The sequence below is a fragment of the Hesperophylax consimilis genome, chromosome 20 (assembly GCF_061612785.1).
Source record: "Hesperophylax consimilis isolate HC1 chromosome 20, BYU_Hcon_1.0, whole genome shotgun sequence".
NCBI lineage: Eukaryota > Metazoa > Arthropoda > Insecta > Trichoptera > Limnephilidae > Hesperophylax > Hesperophylax consimilis.
In genome coordinates, this window is record NC_142855.1 from 10,594,147 (window position 1) to 10,615,551 (window position 21,405).

Consider the following 21,405-nt stretch of genomic DNA (forward strand, 5'->3'; position numbering starts at 1 on the left):
TATATTTGACAACATCTTGTTGTGTTAATCGCAGTGTATTTAATAGATATTTTTGGAACATCTTCTTGTGATAATCACAGTATATTTAATAGATATATTTGACAAAATCTTGTTGTATATTATAGATATATTTTTTCTCATCTTTACGTCATGTTGCAAAGCCATGTTTTGTAGTGAGTTAGATTAAGAAAGGGACTCTTAGATAGTTTGGGCACTTATGGGCATGAGCAGATTAACAAATAAAGCAGTAAACGAAAATATATAGTAGAAGTAGGGGAAGCGCGAGGAAGATGTAGGTAAGGCTCTCGACTAGGAATCCAGGGGTTCAAATCCCGGTGTGCGCAAGTAAATTTTATTTGATTAATTTGTATTATTGACACGTTCCGGAGTAGAAGATACTCTCAGTATCGTGTAAGACCACCATTCATAATTGAAACGTTGCTTGAAATGACTTTGGCCGTGTTTGGTGACGAGATCTGAATAGCCACCTAACCTCCCCATTACATTCAGCCTCACAACATACCACAATTGGGATGCCATAGTCTCACTGGCTCCAGACGGTTGGGAGCAGTTGGGACCCCTGTGCTGTTTCACATAAAAAGTGCAACAAAAACATGGGCTGTAATGAACAGATGCGCACGTATAAGACGATGTATGAATGTGAATGAAGCAAGGAGTGTTTGCCAAGACTAAGTTGTTTGGCGTTCCGTCCTCTCTTTTTATAGAATTTAATATACATAAATAATTACAACCAACGTTATTTTTAGTCATTTATACGAGATGCTATATATTTTCACTCATTTATACAAGATGCCATATATTTTTAGTCATTTATACGAGATGCTATATATTTTTAGTCATTTATTCTAGATACTATATATTTTTAGTAATTTATACTAGATGCTATATATTTTTAGTCATTTAAACGAGATGCTTTATATTTTCACTCATTTATACGAGATGCTATATATTTTTAGTCATTTATACTAGATTCTATATATTTTAAGTCATTTATACGAGATGCTTTATATTTTCACTCATTTATACGAGATGCTATATATTTTTAGTCATTTATACTAGATTCTATATATTTTAAGTCATTTATACGATATGCTATACATTATTAAATCAACGTAGGCAATTATCATCAAAGTATATTTTGTATTTACCTAAATTTAGAATGGTCGGATATCACAATTAGAGTCCCAAAAGGAAACATTTCTTAAGGATGGCGACATTACAAATTAGCCAAATATTCTAAATTGAGATTTGTTGTTAGTCTGAAAATAGTAAAAGGTGAGAGGAAGGTGGGGTACTACCTGGATTCTCAGATCTTTTCACTAAACACGGCTAAAGCCATTTCAAGCAACTTTTATAAATTTATGTCTGAAGACATAAATTATTTAAACTTCCCTTGAGCTTCATTCTTTATATTTTTAAAATAAAAAAGACAAGTACATAATAGTAATAAAAATAAAATTACCTTCTAGTTAAATATGTCGGCAGAGCAAGTTTCATTCCTCACAAGCATTGTACATAAAATAAGTGCGAGAAACTGTGTTCTGTTAGAAAGTGGACTGTTGTAAGTGAAATTAATTGTCTAGATACTATGTTCAATTACTGTATTTGAAGAAAAAAAATACATTTCTAGTTAAGTTAAATTAAGAAAAATTTGTAAAAAATAAATAAGTGTGTTTTTAAATAAATAAAGGTAATGAGGATATAACATCTTAAACAATATCGAGTTAAATTTGAAAACATTTAAAGATATTCAGTTATAAATTAAATAGTGATTTTTTAAAAGCTTAAGTTAGTGAAAGACTATAATATTTTATAAAAATTACATTTAAAACCAAATAATTTAAAGTGTAGTAGTTAATTACTAATCCAAATGAAAAATCCGGTTGTGTCTTAATGGACGTTTTAAAATACGTGGTTGAGTTATTAAACAAACAAACAAACAACAACAGAATGTTAAACTTGTGATAAGTTAGGTCAGGTTATATTTATTCGTCAAGCCAAACTATATAATTAAACCAAATTAAAAAAAGTAGATCTCTGAAAGAAAGAAAAAACGTACATATATACTCGGATATAACCTAACCAATAGGGGTGAATTCTAAAAGACACTTTTCAGATATATCTGCAAAACTGTGAATCAAAAACGGCATTGAAAACGTACAGTTTGGCAAAATTATTGACAAAATCGTTTTGAAGACAAAGGACAAAGTTAACAAGGACATCTAACAACATCTGGCAACTCAATTGTATAATCCCAATGATAAAGATTACAAAAAGCAAAGGCTCGAGTTAGGTGCAATACTTACCAATCCAGTGATATAAGTGTTTAAACCTGACAGACGAACCATTGAAAGATCAAGAAAGGTAATTCAATCAACCGGCAAAGTTATTTTAGAACTGTTATATCAGAACAATTAAAGCTATTCAATCCAAGGTTGGGTTAGATTTGGTTAAAAATCAGACTAATCTTGAAAACAAAGGACTTCGAAGGCTACCTACTTAACACAAGAAAGTGTTAAGTTAAGACGTGCACAATTCAAGGACTTTGAAAGCCAAAAAGCCTGGTTTTGTCTAAGGGAGGACACCAGCAAAAAGCAGTGAAATGGCGACCCCACCAGATTCTCCCATGGAGGAGGTAGTCTACGAACTGGACCCTGTGAGGGTCCCTAAACCCATTCCGGTAGCGCTTGACGACCTCTGCCGACAGACCAAATTCTCCAGGCAGGAGATCCGCATCATGTACCGGGGATTCAAAACGGTGAGTACAATTTCATCTCTTTTACTATAAACCTTTTTTCCTATCAACTCACCCAAAGAAATTCACCGATTGCTTTCAAATTTTGACACAACTTTGCATCGAATACGCATGCGTTTTCATATACCTATATTATATAGGTAACAACATCGACATCTGTTGGACGCAAAAGCAAGACGCGCTATTGTTTATCTATCTGCACAGACAGACTGAGCCACAACAACGCGTGACGCGGTTCAGCGAGTGTAAACATAAAAATGAATGTTTCTTCGTTTGTTCCTAAATTATTCATCCCATTTCGATGACAATTTCAAAGTTTGTTCTTATTAGTGCCAGGAGTGTTTAGAGAGTGGTTTTACACATTATCTCTGCACTGGAATGGGATAAAAAGTCGAATTGAAGTCGAAATAATGTAGTTTTTTGAACAGTGACAATGTGAATGATACTACATGAAGTGAATAGTAGAAAAAGTCGGGGATATCTGAGGAAAACATGAATTAAATAATTTGTTATGGTAAAATGTTAGTTATTAACGCAGAAAGAGGCGCAAGGAGAATGTATGACTTGGAAGTGAATGGTTTAATATGTCGAAAACGCCTGAGGAAGACATGGCACGATCAAGTGAAACGAATACGTTTATGTTCGGGTTAAATCTTCCCCATAGGAAAAACTAAACCCTTCCACACACTTTTCCACAAATGATCATCTAGTCAATCAAAATTATGCAAGTGCATTATATAAGCAAAATAAATACAAAACAATACAAGAACAACACGTCAACTCACCAGAGATCAAATGGGAAAATAATTCACCGACTCCAGATATTTTCATATCAGAGGGTTCGGCTCGGTAGAACTTCTAACAGGGCCTATAAATCCTACTGATCCATCAACATAAATATTTAAAAAATCTTTCGTTATCCTACATGTATTCAAAATGACCGACTTTTGCATCTTTATATATAAATTTTTTGACAGATCTAATACGCCTAAATTTTGAATGAGAGAGCTAGGTATAATGCCAGTAGCCGAAATAACGAAAGGTAATATTTTTATAGTCTGAGAATGCCAAATTCTTTTTATCTCATTTCCTAAATCTGTGTATTTTCTTATTTTTTCATTAACAGATTTTTGAATATTACAGGAATTTGGAATAGCGACATCAATGATATAAGTTATTTGATTAATTTTGTCATGTAAAACTATATCGGGTCTATTATGACTAATCGTTCGGTCTGTTAGTATAGTTTTATCATAATATATTTTATAAAATTAGTTTTCTAAAAATGAATTTGGTTCGTATTCATAATATGGTACTATATTACGGCAGTCAATCAAGTTATGTTTAATTACCAAACTTTGGGGAATTATTTTTAAAACTTGATTGTGCCTAAATGTATATTCGGACGGTGCTAATATAGAACATCCCGATAAGATATGTTCTATAGTTTCCGGAATAATATTATTATTATGTTCACCTTAAAATTGCACCCAGTCGTCAATTACCCCAAACCATTTATATGTCTTCGAGAAACTCCTGGTACACTTCAGCTAGTGCTAACTTAAATTGTGTTCGCTTGGCAAGAAAATAATGTACCCTAAAATAAAGCCAGAATCATTACGACGTAAGTAAAGCAGCCGTGCACAATAATATGCGACGCGCGGCCCTGGTGTATTGCACAGACCCAAGGTTCAATTTGCCCTATCAAATCTCTAAAATAAAGTTGATTTCTTAACGACATAAGTGAAGAAGTCATGTAAAAACAATATTCAGCGCGAGGCCTGGCGTAATGGACGGACTTACGGTCGAATTTGCCCTAGCAGCCCTAGAAAATCGATATTTCTGATGAACGTATTACTAAAATCTCCAATGTTTCTAGAGGAATCGTGTATAAAAACAATCTGGTGATTATCGTTTATTTTTTATTTTTTTATTTTTTTTATTTTTTTATTTATTGCACAACAGATAGATTATCCAATTACTGTACAATTCTCAATTTGACAATCTTAACACCTATGAAGATAATTATTATACAAAAAAAAACTTTAGGCTATTTAAAGAAGAATTATATATATCTAGTGCTTCTGAGATTTCATTCAATAGCACCATTCCTCTTGTCATGCTATGTTGTGCTAGAATATCTGTTCTGCCGTATGGTATTTTGTAGTTGAAAAACGTTTTATTAAATTTTCAAACCGTTTTACATAAAATATTTGAACAGTAAGGTCCTGTTTTTATTAATCGTACATATAAATAACTTACATCCGAGAAATATTTGAGATTTTAGAAATACGTTCATCAGAAATAATTAAAATGTGAGCGTCGAGCAAACCCTCGTTATTAGAATCTTCTTTCGTCGTAATATTATTCGAACTTGTCGTTTTGTCACTTGTAAACATGTTTATTTTATCTGTGAAAAATTCAAAGTAGAGTAGGTATAGTAAACGTTTATTTAGTTGGAAAATATACTAAAACTCAAGTACATTTCCATATAACTTAGAGTAGGTATAGTAGAGTAGGTATAGTAAACGTTTATTTAGTTGGAAAATATACTAAAACTCAAGTACATTTCCATATAACTTAGAGTAGGTATAGTAGAGTAGGTATAGTAAACGTTTATTTAGTTGGAAAATATACTAAAACTCAAGTACATTTCCATATAACTTAGAGTAGGTATAGTAGAGTAGGTATAGTAAACGTTTATTTAGTTCGAAAATATACTAAAACTCAAGTACATTTCCATATAACTTAGAGTAGGTATAGTAGAGTAGGTATAGTAAACGTTTATTTAGTTGGAAAATATACTAAAACTCAAGTACATTTCCATATAACTTAGAGTAGGTATAGTAGAGTAGGTATAGTAAACGTTTATTTAGTTGGAAAATATACTAAAACTCAAGTACATTTCCATATAACTTAGAGTAGGTATAGTAGAGTAGGTATAGTAAACGTTTATTTAGTTGAAAAATATACTAAAACTCAAGTACATTTCCATATAACTTAGAGTAGGTATAGTAGAGTAGGTATAGTAAACGTTTATTTAGTTGAAAAATATACTAAAACTCAAGTACATTTCCATATAACTTAGAGTAGGTATAGTAGAGTAGGTATAGTAAACGTTTATTTAGTTGGAAAAAATACTAAAACTCAAGTACATTTCCATATAACTTAATTACATATTTTTTTATCATTAGAGGAAAATAAACATTTCTCTTAATATAAGTAGCTATTCTGAAGAAACTACACGTTATAGATATATATAATTTTTATAAATATATTAACACATTCTCGGGTAAGATGCTACAATTTACAAAAGCGTCATTTTGCTAAAAAACAAGTAAGTTATTAGTTATTATCACATATATTATAAAAACATACTAATTTCGAATGCCTGTGATTTTGAGCTGTGTAAATTTATTTCATGTTCAATGAACTCTAATTTGCTTTGAATAAGTGTCACATTCATAATTGGTACTGATTGAGTGAAAAATAATTAAGACAGGCTTTAGAGTAGGTACCTACCTAAAATCAGAAAATTCTTGTATTTTATTGAATAATTATATATATTTAAAAAGTGTATTTCTTTTGATTATATTTTTGAAAGATTTCGTGATTTTTCATGTTTACTAAAGGTGTTTACGTCTTCCTAATTTGTCAACTAAAAAAATTATATTTTTTTTGAAAGGCAAATATTTTATGAATATTTTCAGTTTTACGAATCCCCACCTTACTCTACCCATCTCCTTCCCCTCCTCACCACCTTCAGCCTTACAACATGTTCCAATTGGGGATGACAGTCTCACTGGCTGCAGATGGAACTCGATTATCAACATTTCTAAACAAGATAATTACCTAGTTGAGAAAATGATTCTCCATTTTATAGAACAACACAATATGTACATTTTCTCACAGAGGTCGATATTATAATTTGTCCTGCGTCGATTTGATATTGTCGACTAAATAATGTATAACCATCCGTATCGATTGTAAGATGCTAACTAGCCTATATACCAGAATGGTAGACAGGTATCGGTATGGATGCCATACATGGTGGCCTAAAACTAGTGGCAATTATACCTACGTAGATGCCATGCATGGTGACCGAAAACTTGTGGCAATTATACCTACGAAGATGCCATACATGGTATCCGAAAACTAGTGGCAATTATACCTACGAAGATGCCATACATGGTATCCGAAAACTAGTGGTAATTATACCTACGTAGATGCCATGCATGGTGACCGAAAACTTGTGGCAATTATACCTACGAAGATGCCATACATGGTATCCGAAAACTAGTGGCAATTATACCTACGAAGATGCCATACATGGTATCCGAAAACTAGTGGTAATTATACCTACGTAGATGCCATACATGTTTCCGAAAACTAGTGGCAAATATACTTACGTAGATGCCATGCATGGTGACCGAAAACTTGTGGCAAATATGCCTACGTAGATGCCATAGGTAGAAAAGCGGAAAACTGGTGAAAATCTTCATCACACATGGGTAAAAATGAGTATTGCTGATTTATTAAAATCCTGTATGTTAAAATTGTAATGGCACGCCATATCCTACTAAAACATTAGTACATTCAGAATATATCGGAACACGTGATATTTGTTTTGAATTTTATGAACATCTATTCTGACATCATCATTACACATTCGTGTTTACTGATAGATGGTTAGGAAATATTTAATAACTAATAACTCATTCGTTAAAAGCCTGCAGTCCCATTTTTAACAGGAATACGACTAATGTGACCCAATCCAAAAGTCGGTATGGGGGATAGCAGCCGTTTATTGTTTTTTTGAGTTCTCTGTGTGATATAGATTTATCAGTTTTACACTTGTATACCGATCTAAATATGAAAAAAAATGAATGCAAATTTAAAAGTAATAATTGATACTGCCAAATCACATTGATAATCGAAAACATTCACTCGTGTAAAATCTCATCTTTTTGTTAAGTGAAATAAAACCATCATCATTTTTTTCCCTTTGGACTGGAGTCGGTTGTAATTTTGGTTGTTAATTCAAAACGCGGGGAAAATGCTGTCATACAGCTATTAATAAAACCCAGTGGGGTTGCAGCTTGATTGCCGCTAAGCCCAGTGCGGCCACTTGTAATGGCCCACTTGTATGATCATGTTTTTAATATTTTTTTCGAAGAAAATTGAATTTATGAAGCATCAAATTTTTTATTGTATTTTCATATCGCTGAATTTTTTTTTAAATCTTTTTAAATGAGGCTTTTTTCCAGATAATTTTTCTTTTTGATGTTTAATTTTTTTTTATACCTTTAAATTTTTTTCTGGTTCCAACCGTTCCAGCCATTGAGACGATGGCATCCCCAATTGGGAATTGTTTTGATGCTGAAGGTACTAGGGAGGGGAAAGAGATAATTATAATAATTGTAGCGGCAGCTACTAGAATAATACCTGGTACTCCTTCGAAAGATCTAGAACATCAATACATGGAACTTACATCGAGAACGGCGTAAGTACATTGAGAGCCCGAGATCTTCGAGAGCAGCGTAGTATTTATGTAGTCGCGGTACCTAGTCTCGTTCAAGTACCAAGCTGAAACTATTGACGGGCGCTTCGCCTTTACCGGACGGTCTGTAGGTACCTACAAGCGTATCCGGCTTCGCCCGCGGTTCTGGCTCACAATCATCAGCCAACCAGGCACACTGTACCTTTGGTTTACTTTAAAATGGAGTTCCAGGAAGACCCGTGGTCTTCACTAGTGATGAACGTCAACTGCAAGTTCGGTCTTCACTGACGCCGTGTCGATACACCGATTCATCACCGTGATCATGGACAACGGACCTATATGCATCCCATCGTGATCAGAGATAAACCATTTCAAATGGAAATGCAAAATGCAAAATGGGTATTTTCCATTTTATATTTTAAATGCTTTTCTAAAAACCATTTTGCATTTTGCATTTTAAATGCTTTTCTCAATGCATTTTCCATTTTAAATGCTTTTTTGCAACATTCTTCCTACTATCTCCACTCATCTTTTTTTCATAAGCCCCAAATATCAGTCGGTCCTCAACCTCGCTATGAGAGATAATTTACATTTGTCAAGTTGCTCCCTGGTAGGAGCCCTGGCAATTGAGTGATACCATTACAAAAAATACTGATTCAAACACTGAACATGGGGCCATGACGCTGTAATATTAAATGTTAGATAGCAGTTTCTATGTTTTTACGTTGGCAACATTAGTCCCGCGCAAATTTTTTGTGGTTTCATAATCTGTGGTTGTGGTGTTTTTGGATTTACCATCATGTAATATGTTTGTTCTACATTGATGTCCATTATTAAATGACAAAATTGTTTAAAAATTCTATAATTATTTTAATTGTTTGACCTGAGAAACCATTTTGCATTTTCAATGCATTTTGAAAACAGGTATTTTGCATTTTGCATTTGAAATGCTTTACTAAAAACCATTTTGCATGTTGCATTTTCAAATGGAAAAGTTTTGACCCATTTCCATTTTGCATTTCAAATGGTTTTGGGTACCCATTTTGCACATCTCTGATCGTGATGCAGATCAACTACCGTGACGACTCGTCTTTCAACGTCAGCAAAACTGTGACAACTCTGGCTACTCTATGTAATCCGACTACCTCAATAAAGCCATTTCCTTACCAGATTCCTCAGCGAAATTTATTATAAAGGTTTTATTAAAACCTTATTTTTCTTAACAAATGGAGGTAACAATATCATCACTGTGATCTTCCGTGGTGAGCATGAACAATATGAAAATATTATAAACATGATGTTTTTAGTGAAGTTGAATGGTTTCGGTTTCAGTCTGTATTTGGTGTCAGTATGTTTTTAATTTCTGATCTCCTTATGTTTTGTGTCCAGTCTTTTATTTGAGATTTAAGTTTAATACTACTAACATTAAAAAAAATATATGAATATAATACATGTCTCCTTATATACAAAATAAACATATATAAAAATACAGGACTTATTGAAACCCCCCATGTACACACACACTTTACACGGCAACACGATAAAATATATTTAAACACCATGCATACTCACTATGAGCAGCAATCCTTCCAGACAATATTAAAAATAAAAAGTGTAGGTACATTAAAAAAAACGATGTTTACTTTTATGCTCAATCGACAAAACAATGAAAGTGAATAATATTGTTGTGTAATGTGTTAGTTATTTCTAGTTAAATAAGTGAAAATGTAACGAAAGCAGGAGACTTTTTTGTCAATTATTTGTAAATACTTTAGTTTTTCCAATCTACGTGTTAGATGTTATTTCCTTTGTTATCATGACTCGACTATTGCAATGGCATATATGCAGAGATGTGCTTTATTTCAAATAAATCCATTTCAAATGGAAATGCAAAATGCAAAATGGGTATTTTCCATTTTGCATTTTAAATGCTTTTCTAAAAACCATTTTGCATTTTGCATTTTAAATGCTTTTCTCAATGCATTTTCCATCTTAAATGCTTTTTTGCAACATTCTTCCTACTATCTTCACTCATCTTTTTCATAAGCCCCAAATATCAGTCGGTCCTCAACCTCGCTATGAGAGATAATTTACATTTGTCAAGTTGCTCCCTGGTAGGAGCCCTGGCAATTGAGTGATACCATTACAAAAAAATACTGATTCAAATAGGTACTGAACATGGGGCCATGACGCTGTAATATTAAATATTAGATACCAGTTTCTATGTTTTTACGTTGGCAACATTAGTCCCGCGCAATTTTTTCGTGGTTTCATAATCTGTAGTCGTGGTGTTTTTGGATTTATCATCATGTAATATGTTTGTTCTACATTGATGTCCATTATTAAATGACAAAATTGTTTAAAAATTCTATAATTATTTTAATTGTTTGACCTTAGAAACCATTTTGCATTTTCAATGCATTTTGAAAATAGGTATTTTGCATTTGAAATGCTTTTCTAAAACCCATTTTTCATTTTGCATTTTTAAATGGAAAAGTTTTGACCCATTTCCATTTTGCATTTCAAATGGTTTTGGGTACCCATTTTGCACATCTCTGCATATATGCAAGTCTCCCTAAAATATACACTGTCAGACATCAGTCAGTTTTCAATGCTCAGCAAGGCTGATAACCGGTGTTTCCAAATATTCCCACAACTCACAACATCTGTGGAACCTTCATTGGCTTAAGTGCCCTGAAAGAATCCAATTCAAACTCTGCTGGATGGCTTTCAAAGCCGTACATGATATGGCGCTATCCTACTTGTCGGAACTGTGCATTCCAAACGATGTTAATATCAGGAAAGTAACCCTTTGATCAGCATCTTCAACAGCTATAGGTGGACTCTCAGTACCTAAGCGCAATCCCAATACTAATTTTGGAGACCAGCCTTCTGCAGTAGCTGGCCCAACAGCTTGCAACAAACACTAATTCCCTTCATATTTGCGAAAGATCGACAGCTCATCTGAGTTAAGAGCAAAACTAAAGACTCACCTTTTCAAATTGTCGTATCCAGAATAATAACCGTATCCAGTTTTACAGGGTTTTCCAAAAAGAGGTGGTATTTTGATATTCAATCGTAAAAGATCAATGGTTTCGTTGCTTGTGTGGCACATAGCGCCGCCTTGTTGAAAGTAAACGTTGTCCAGATTAATACCATCCAATTCTGGCCATGAAAAATCACTAATCATCTCGCGATAGCGCAATCCATTCACCGTAACTGTTGCTCCAGCCTCATTTTCGAAAAAGTAAGGTCCAATGACTCCGCCGGACCATAAACCGCACCAAACAGTCACACGTTGAGGATAGATAGGCTTTTCAACAATAACTCTTGGGTTTTCCGAGCCCCAGATGCGACAATTTTGTTTGTTGACGAAGCCACCGAGGTGGAAATGAGTCTCATCACTCAAGAAGATTTGCATTTGATTCACTCAAGTGAATTTTAATAATTTCAATGCGTTGTTGAAGCGTGTATCGTTCCATTTTTATCAATGGCGTAGTTTCTACTTGTCAAATTTCAAAAAATGACAGCTTCAAAAGTAACATCTACCGAAATAGCGGTCTATTCAAAATAACACCTCTTATTGGAAAATCCTGTATTTCATTGCTCAGTCCAGGGGATTTTTCTCCTTGACTACCCACATTAATCTAACAACCATTTACTATGCGTAAACTATGTTTGAAATTACTCACTGACACCACGGGCAGAAATCATAACAATCTATATTATTTGTAAACGTAAATAATATGTATGTTAGTCTTAAATCTCTTCTTTAAGCCGTAGTTGTAAGTTATATTATAGCGGAATTGTGTAAATACCCACTCGGTCATAAAAATATGTATGGTTTTATATATATAATTATAATTAACCGAGCTCTTCACAGTCTAAATAATATTTGTCTTAACTCTAACATTGACATTTTTCGGATTCACTGCCCAAATTCAAACGTGGCATCATGTCAATAATTTAAACTATTCACTGCGCATACATACAGACACACACAAACTCTCACACATACATTAAACACGTCACACACACACCTATAAACTACACACGTCACCTGGTAATTAAGGAATAAACATACCACTTTAGCAGACATTACAAGGAAACACATCATAGGTACCCAACATGAAATATCTTATTCCTGTATATTTTGTTTCATCTCTGTAAATCATGTACTGTTTGTTTCTATAATATTAAATTAAATAAAAAAATCAGTTAGATGTAAATCACTCGACATTCATCTTTGTTATAAGCCACTAGTTATAAGTCACTAGCTATAAAACTTAGTTATAAGCCAAAGTCTACGTGATAGGAATGAATTAAATGCATAAATTAAGTTGTTACACGCCCTAAAGGTGATTTTCTCACGAAAACAGCGCTATACAAATAATCCAATCATTATTCTTTTGTATTTATGAGTATAAAGGATTATTGATTTAGATTAGAATAGGTTAATTGACATGATGAGTTCTTATAGGAAGTCTATAGTCAAATTTTGTCATTCATTTTTCCATCGGGACCCCTTGAAATCCGTGACCTAAGCGCTTGGGTAGTTAAATACCTCACACAACCTCCCATAAACCTCCCATAAACCTCCCCACTTGGGGGCTAGAACCTACCCTCATTTCTAGCCCCCGCTTGCAGGGGGTATCGATCCACCCCACCTATAAACAGAGGGAGTGAAGAACGTAAATATGAGAAAGAAATATGAAATTTGTTATCTAAGTCGCTACAAGCTTCGTGATAACTTCCGTCAATTCTATTTGAACATTTTCTTTTAATTTTATTTGTCATTTTAATTACCCTACATCATAACATTTATAACTTAAGGCGATGCACTACGTCATGTAACATTTTGAATTGAGCCGCTATCAATAACACACCTTACGTAGATGGCGATAAGGCTTAAATTCCCGCTTAACACAATCCACCTTTCTTGATTTATGCAAGAAAAATCATGGCCAAAAAGTTTCGTTTATTTTATTTTGTGGATCTTCAGGCACAAATATTTTAATGTTTTTACGATCATTTTATAAATAACTTAATTTTCCATATTATACAATAAAACCATAACCGAAAATGGGTTCGTAAGATACCTTATACATTATTTTTTTCTGGGCTTGTAAAAAGACTTATCTAAAAAATACTCGATTATTTCAATGGCCAAGATGTATTCTACTCGCAGTATTTAATTAAAGCATCTAAAACACGTGATTTTGCATTACTACGTAGTGCATCGCCTTAAAATAATAAAATATATACACGTAACACACAATGCACACTAAAATATTTAAAAAAAAACTGAGGTGATTTTTTTCATTACTTTCTCTATTAATTTATTTTGTTTCAATTCACTTCGGTTTTATAATAATTTATTTCATATTATATTTTTGTTGAATTTTATTAAATTGTAAAACGCGCCACGTCATGAATCAGGCCACTAACAATAACAGTCTTCATGTAAATGGCGATAAGGTTGAAATTCCCGCTTAACACCAGCCGCCTGTTTTGATTTATGCAAATAAAAAACTTAACCAAAAAGCGTTTTTTTTTCTTTATGCAATAAAAAAAAACATTGCCAAAACGCGTGTTTTGCTTTATGCAATAAAAAAACATCGCAAAAAAGTGTTTTTTTCTTAAAGCAATAAAAAAAACATCGCAAAAAAGCGTGTTTTGCTTTATGCAATGAAAAAACATCGCCAAAAATCGTGTTTTGCTTTATGCAATTAAAAAACATCGCCAAAAAGCGTGTTTTGCTTTATGCAATTAAAACACATCGCCAAAAAGCGTGTTTTGCTTTATTTTGTGAAGTTTAAGCACAAATTTAAAAAAAAATTCTGATCATTTTATAAAAAACGCAATTTGCCAAAAAGGTGTTAATAAAAATACATACGATTACTCGTATATCAAGTGTTCTATTTATAAGCATCATCTATGTTTATAAGCGATCACATTTTTAAACCAAAAACATCTGATTTTGTATTACTTCGCTTCGCCTAATTGTGGGAATTATAAAAGCCAACAAACTTTTTGATTTAGTCGCCAATTTATTTAATTTAATTTCCACATCTCTCCGCAATACAAAACGCATTTTAATCTGCCTTATTTCTTGGCAAATTGGCTGAATGCAAAGTGTTTTTGGTTTTCTGGCCAAAATGCGGCCATTTATCATTCTGGCGTTATGGTGCCAAGTTTGTACCGATAAATTCCACAAGGCTGGAATTGTTTTATTTGTTTGAATACCGCACACAAATGCCGACCTCCCGGAGCCAGTGGGGCTATAACATTCATAAACTCATTTTATAAAGACAGGCAATATTGTACGTACCAAATCAGGGTCTCATCGGGGGCTCCGTTGAAGGCCAGAGTCAAGTTAGCCTAACAGAAGCTGGGTGTACTGTAATGCAGATAGTACACAACTGCTGATCCTGTACTAATCCCAAGTGCGCTCCACTGTTGGATGTGGCAGCCATCTCTGGTCTGACCCCCAAAATACCTGAAATAAACCCTTGACTCTTTTTTGTTAGATAGATTCCCCAATCTTATCAAGCGGAATGCAATCTTTAAAGCACAGGCATCAGGTAGGTATTCTGACCTTGTTTTACCGGCAATACAATGGAAGGTGCTCGAGAAACACGCTAAACGCGCGCCCAACGTATGTACACGATTGAAATTTGTCACATGAGAACAAGTCGCTTCTGCGACTCGTTCCCGAGTTCAACAGCTCGGCTGTGAAACAATTTACCGGCCTCTGTGTTTCCTCCCTCCTACAACATAGGTTTCTTTAAGTCTCTTTAAGACCCATGTTCACTCCTTTCTCTCCTCAAAAAGAACCTCCTGACAGCATCCTCAGAGATGATATAGGCCCTGAGGGTAATCATTTTCTTCGGGTATGGATATAATATATTAAATTGTTTATGGATAAATTTGTATTCCACCTTCAACCCATTCCTGTTTGTCATTTATTATTGCATATTTAGCCAATTATTGTCTTAAACATATTTGTATTCCACCTTCAACCCATTCCTGTTTGTCATTTACTATTGCATATTTCGCCAATTATTGTCTTAGACATATTTGTATTCCACCTTCAACCCATTCCTGTTTGACATTTAGTATTGCATATTTAGCCAATTATTGTTTAGGGACATATTTGTATTCCACCTTCAACCCATTCCTGTTTGTCATTTAGTATTGCATGTTTAGCCAATTATTGTTTATGGACATATTGGTATTCCACCTTCAACCCATTCCTGTTTGTCATTTAGTATTGCATGTATAGCCAATTATTGTTTATGGACATATTGGTATTCCACCTTCAACCCATTCCTGTTTGTCATTTAGTATTGCATGTATAGCCAATTATTGTTTATGGACATATTGGTATTCCACCTTCAACCCATTCCTGTTTGTCATTTAGTATTGCATGTATAGCCAATTATTGTTTATGGACATATTTGTATTCCACCTTCAACCCATTCCTGTTTGTCATTTAGTATTGCATGTTTAGCCAATTATTGTTTATGGACATATTTGTATTCCACCTTCAACCCATTCCTGTTTGTCATTTAGTATTGCATGTTTAGCCAATTATTGTTTATGGACATATTTGTATTCCACCTTCAACCCATTCTTTTTTGTCATTTACTTTTGCATATTTAGCCAAAAATAGCCTAGCATTTCATCTCACTTACACTCGCCTGTCATCGTAGATCTCCATCTAATTCGAATTTCATAAACACAATTTTGTATTGGTAATTTAAGCCCCGATTAGGTAAATATTTGGATCACCAAACAATCCCACAATTCTATGGGAAGATCCATACACGCAGATCATACAGCTAAAGCCATTTGAAGCATCTTTACTATTCTGAAGAGTGATCTTTAACCATACGATAATGAGACTATAAATTTAGTTTTGATAATTTATCTGATTTAATTAATCTAGTGAAAAGCGGGATTGGAGGCTTACACGGATGAATTAATAGGTTTCCTGAAAAACTTTTAATTAATGACTATTATCACGATGTTGGAACACGTGTTCATAAAAATCCTTATAATACGTGTTCCAATGTGTTAGGAATTTACTAAAAGTTTACCAGGAAACGGCCTGTAATCCCGTTTTAACCGGATTACCAATAATTTGAAGATATTCGGAATACTCGTTTTTCTCCGTAATAAATGTAGGTTTGTTAAAAGAACTGCTTTTCATTGGACAATTTCATTTAACGTCTAATAAAGGCTATGCAAGCCTCCTTTATCGAAGGGTAAGGCTCTCGACTATGAATACTGAGGTCGCAGTTTCAATTCCCGGCGTGCGTACACGGATACGGAACCTACTGATATGAAATACTGTTTATTTATTAAAAATCTGGTCAAATTATTAGTTTTTCTGTTAAAAATGGGACTACAGGCCTATAACAAATAAATTGAAAGTTTTCCTAACAAAATATCAGGCAAAAGGCTATCTAATTTAATAAGTGATATTTCTTAAGATCACAGCGTTCTCCATTTTTCTAGACTTTCTATACGGACTATAAATAGATACCTTCTCCGACATTGTTTAAATGCCGGAAGCTGGCAAATGCGCGCGCATCTGTTCCGGATGTGCATCCGCTTCCCCTCCCCTACCACATCCGGTTGGCACCAATCCCTGGCACTTCCGGCTGCCGATGTCGTGTGGCAGAGATATATATATTACACACAAGTGACAGTCTTGCAATGAAGTACTTTTTCATTGCAAGACTGTCTTCAAGATCTAATTAATTTTTATTATTATTAAATACTATAAAAAAAGTCGCTTTCCGTGTCCGTCTGTTTGTGCGCTTAGTTCTTCTAAACCACGCAACGGATTTTGATAGGATTGTCACTATCATTTAGAGAATTTCTTCCGGAAGGTTTATACAGGGTGTCCGGAAACTCGTAGTACAAGCGGGAAACTGGTGAATCTACATCACATTTGGAGTCGATTTTGTAGTATATATTTTTTTTATTTGAGCTTTCGTTATCGAGTAAATCGAGTTTGAAGTTGATTTTTTTTTTTTTTTTTTTAATCAAATTCTTATAAATTATTACTGAAGATCAAAGTACCCAACTAATTAAAACTATTTGAAAGTAAAACAAATGAAGAAACTCGGATTTGAAGCATTATTTTGAAATCACCCTTCATTTAACCCGGTGTAATCATAAAATATTTCTGCTCTGCAGGGTTAAAACATCTGTTGTTCAACCCTAAACACCAGAAAAAACTTTAACCCTAAAATAGCCGAAAAAAATTTTTTTTTTTTTTTTGAAAATGCTTAAATCAAAAAACTTTATGTTTTTTTGGGTTCCCCATGTGGTGTAGATTCTCCAGTTTCCCGCTTGTACTACGAGTTTCCGGACACCGTGTATATATAATAAATGCATATTATATTTATAGAAAGTAGAGAAAAGTCGACCAACGCCGGGTACACGTCACGTATCTTGCATATGTTCTTAAAATTACATAAAAATTAACTAACTAACCATCACGCCGTTTCCCCGCAGGGGTAGGCAGAGAGGACGGACCGCCAAACAACTCGGTCTTGGCACACACTTCTTGCCTCATTCCCATTCATACATCGTTTCATACACACTCTTCTATTATGGCCCGACTCAAGTATCTGATTCACTTGATCGTGCCATGTCTTCCTCTGGCGTCCCCGACTTCTGCTACCATTCGCATTTGCATCATATATCCTCCTTACACTCCTTTCTTCGCTCATTCGCTCTACATGCCCAAACGATCTAAGCGTCCCTCTCTTAATATTACTAATTACTACCCTTACATCAGCCTTGCACTCTTTGCGGATCTCCACATTTCTCATACGATCATACATTGTTTTACCACACTAACGCCTCAGGGATCTTATTTCAACAGCATTCAATCTACTTTCATCCTTCATCTGCCAGTTTTATGCCTCACTTCCATACATCAGGATAGGTACCAGCACTCCATTGTGGACTGCGAACTTCGCTTCTTTGGACAGTAAAATTATTTGGACATAAAAAATAATAAAATGTTATAAGATCACGTTATATATCATCATTGAAGACAATATTAACCAACTTAAACGAAAAATGTGAAACAGGTTAGACAGGAAAAGATAATAATAACAGTTTAGGCAGGAAAAGTCAATAATAACAGATTATTCAGGAAAAGATAATAATAACACTTTAGACAGGAAAAAGTCAATAATAAAAGATTAGGCAGGAAAAGATAATAATAACAGTTTAGACAGGAAAAGTCAATAATAACAGATTAGACAGGTAAAGATAATAATAACAGTTTAAACAGGAAAAGATAATAATAAAATTTTAAACAGGAAAAGTCAATTATAACAGAATAGACAGGAAAAGATAATAATAACAGTTTAGGCAGGAAAAGATAATAATAACAGTTTAGACAGGAAAGTCAATAATTACAGTTTATACAGGAAAATTCAATAATAACAGATTAGACAGGAAAAGATAAAAATAACAGTTTAGATATGAAAAGTCAATAATAACAGATTATAGAGGAAAATATAAAAATAACTGATTAGACAGGAAAATTTAGTAGTATGTATTAGTATTTGGTATCAGTATATTATCTATTTCTGATCTCTCTATGTTTTGTTCAGTTGAGTGGTTTCAGTTTCAGTCTCTATTTGGTGTCAGTATATTATCTATTTCTGATCTTCCTATGTTTTACATACAGTTTTTTATTTGAGATTTAAAAGTTAAAATATTATTTGAATGAGAGTAGGATTTTTTGGTAGAGTTAAGTACCATAATAAAGGAAGCTTTTTGCTCAAATGTTGTATGTTGTAGTTGCTAGGAAGCCTTTTGCCTAAATATTGTATGTTGTAGATACTGGGAAGCTTTTTGCCTAAATGTTGTATGTTGTAAATGCTAGGAAGCTTTGTGCCTATATGTTGTAGTTGCTTATTGGATTTGTTTTCGACACTGGGTTCAATAGTTTCTAATTTATGTGTTGTTATTTCTTGTGTTGTGTATTTATATTTGAAAGGAGTATTGTTTTTCGGTCACATCTGGGAATTGAATAAGTATTATTTAAAATACACTTAAAAATGACTGTAGTCACTGAATTAGCTCAGTGATCAGAGCGATGCTTCGGCAAAGCAGAGGATCTTGTGTTCAATTGTGCACCACGCACCTGATACATTTATTAAGCCCCTACAAATAATTCAAAAACACATAATTAAAGTCATATATAACAAAAATAAAACATTCTCGACCGACCTATTATACAAAGCATCTAAATTATTTAGCATTCGTAAAATTTTTATATTACAAACAATGAAATATTTATTTAAAAACAAAAATTATTTCAAAATAAATGAAAACAGAATGAGCAAAAGAACAAATAATATATTTTACACCCCCCAAACAAATACTAAATTAATGCAGACACATAGCAGTTTCATTGGTCCTCGTACATTTAACCTTCTACCACTACAAACTCAAATGATAAATAAAACAATAGAATATGTTAAGGAGGTAAAATTATGGCTGAATGACGCAGATATTGAAACGCTTTTTTATAAATTTATTGATCTTTTCTACAACTCACTTGCTGAAACTTTATAAACTATTGTACATAATGTTTTCTCTTTACTTTTATAATAACTATAAACAAAAAAAAAACTTTTTCTACTTATATATATTATACTTAAGGTACTTGAAATATAGTAATGGTTTTATATTACCCACACTCAGGCAGTGCCTCAGTGGGTTTTCATTTCTTGTGTATACAATTTTGGTAATATATATATTATGTTATTATTTACTGTCTATTATTATGTATAATATATGTAAAGAAATGAAAATAAATAAAGTTAAAAAAAATAAAAAATAAATAAAAATCCCAGATGCGACTCAATCTTGTATTTTGCACATTTTTTGTTTAAAGTTTAAAAGTAGTTAATTCCTATCTTCAATAATTCAATATTACAACTTGCTTTATATTGTTTACTTGTTATTATCTGTCATAGTGTTGGTTACTTAGCTCTATATATTTAACGGCTTCTTGTAAGCTACGATTAAATTGTTTTCTGCGTGAAGCCAAACCAAACACTACAAATCCGATTATCGGTTAGAATGACAGAGCATAGGTTTTAATCAGTCTTCCCCTGACGTGAAATCTGGGTATCTTTTCGACTAGTTGGACTCGTACCACAAGACCATTTGGTCGGCACCATGACCAGGAGGGTTCGAGAATACTTTGAATAAACTATAACATCAGTCATACATTGACCACCGAAGCGCGTATATTAAAATAACCACGCCATGTGCAGAAAAGTAAAGCAGAATGTTCGTTTTAAACTAATCGCCTGGCGAAGGGACGCTAAAATTTAGTGAGGTGGGTAAATTATTGCACATTTGCAAGTGTCTTACTAAATAGTGTAACAAAATATTAAATTTTGGAAAGAAAACTTCATAAGCATATTTTATTTTCGAGGACATTATAATCCGACTCCAGTATCTGATTCACTTGATCATGCCATGTCTTCCTCGGGCGTCCTCGACTTCTCCAAACATTCACATTTGAGTCATCCTTACAGTCCTTTCTTCGTTCTTTTGCTCTAAATACCCAAACCATCTGAGCGTCCCTTTCTTAAACTTACTCATTACGCTTACATCAGCCTTGCATTCTTTGCGGATCTCCACATTTATCACACGGTCATGCATGATTTTACCCCTCACGCACCTCAAGGATCTCATTTATACAACATGCATCTTTTATCTACTTTTATCCTTCCTCTGCCAGATGCCTCGCTCCCATATATCAAGATAGGTACCAACACTGCATCATGGACTGCTAGCTTCGCTGGACAGTTTTTTTGCTAGCCCCCACTGCGTTTAGTACTCCATGAAGGGAGTTACCTGCATTTCCCCTTGTTTCAATATCTCTGTCAGCCTTCCCATCTCTCTAGAACATACTTCTTAAATATACAAATTCATCCACCTGCTCCAAGTATTCCTCATTCACAGCTATATTGCACACTGTTTTAGTACTCTCTCTTTCAAACACCATTACTTTAGACTTACTTACATTCATCATTAACTCATTCTTCATACATACTTGGTTCATCCTAAACAA

The 21,405-nt window shown here is 33.6% G+C and overlaps 1 protein-coding gene across 1 annotated transcript in view; it reads left to right on the top strand.

Moving 5' to 3' along the window:
* Positions 1-2,063: 2,063 nt before the first annotated feature.
* Positions 2,064-21,405, top strand: part of LOC149414064 (Kv channel-interacting protein 4) — a 51,280-nt gene continuing 31,938 nt past the window's right edge. The window contains exon 1 of the mRNA XM_089643974.1: positions 2,064-2,779. Coding sequence (XP_089500100.1) covers positions 2,624-2,779 — 156 coding nt within the window. The 5' untranslated portion in view covers positions 2,064-2,623. The remainder of the gene's footprint in view (positions 2,780-21,405) is intronic.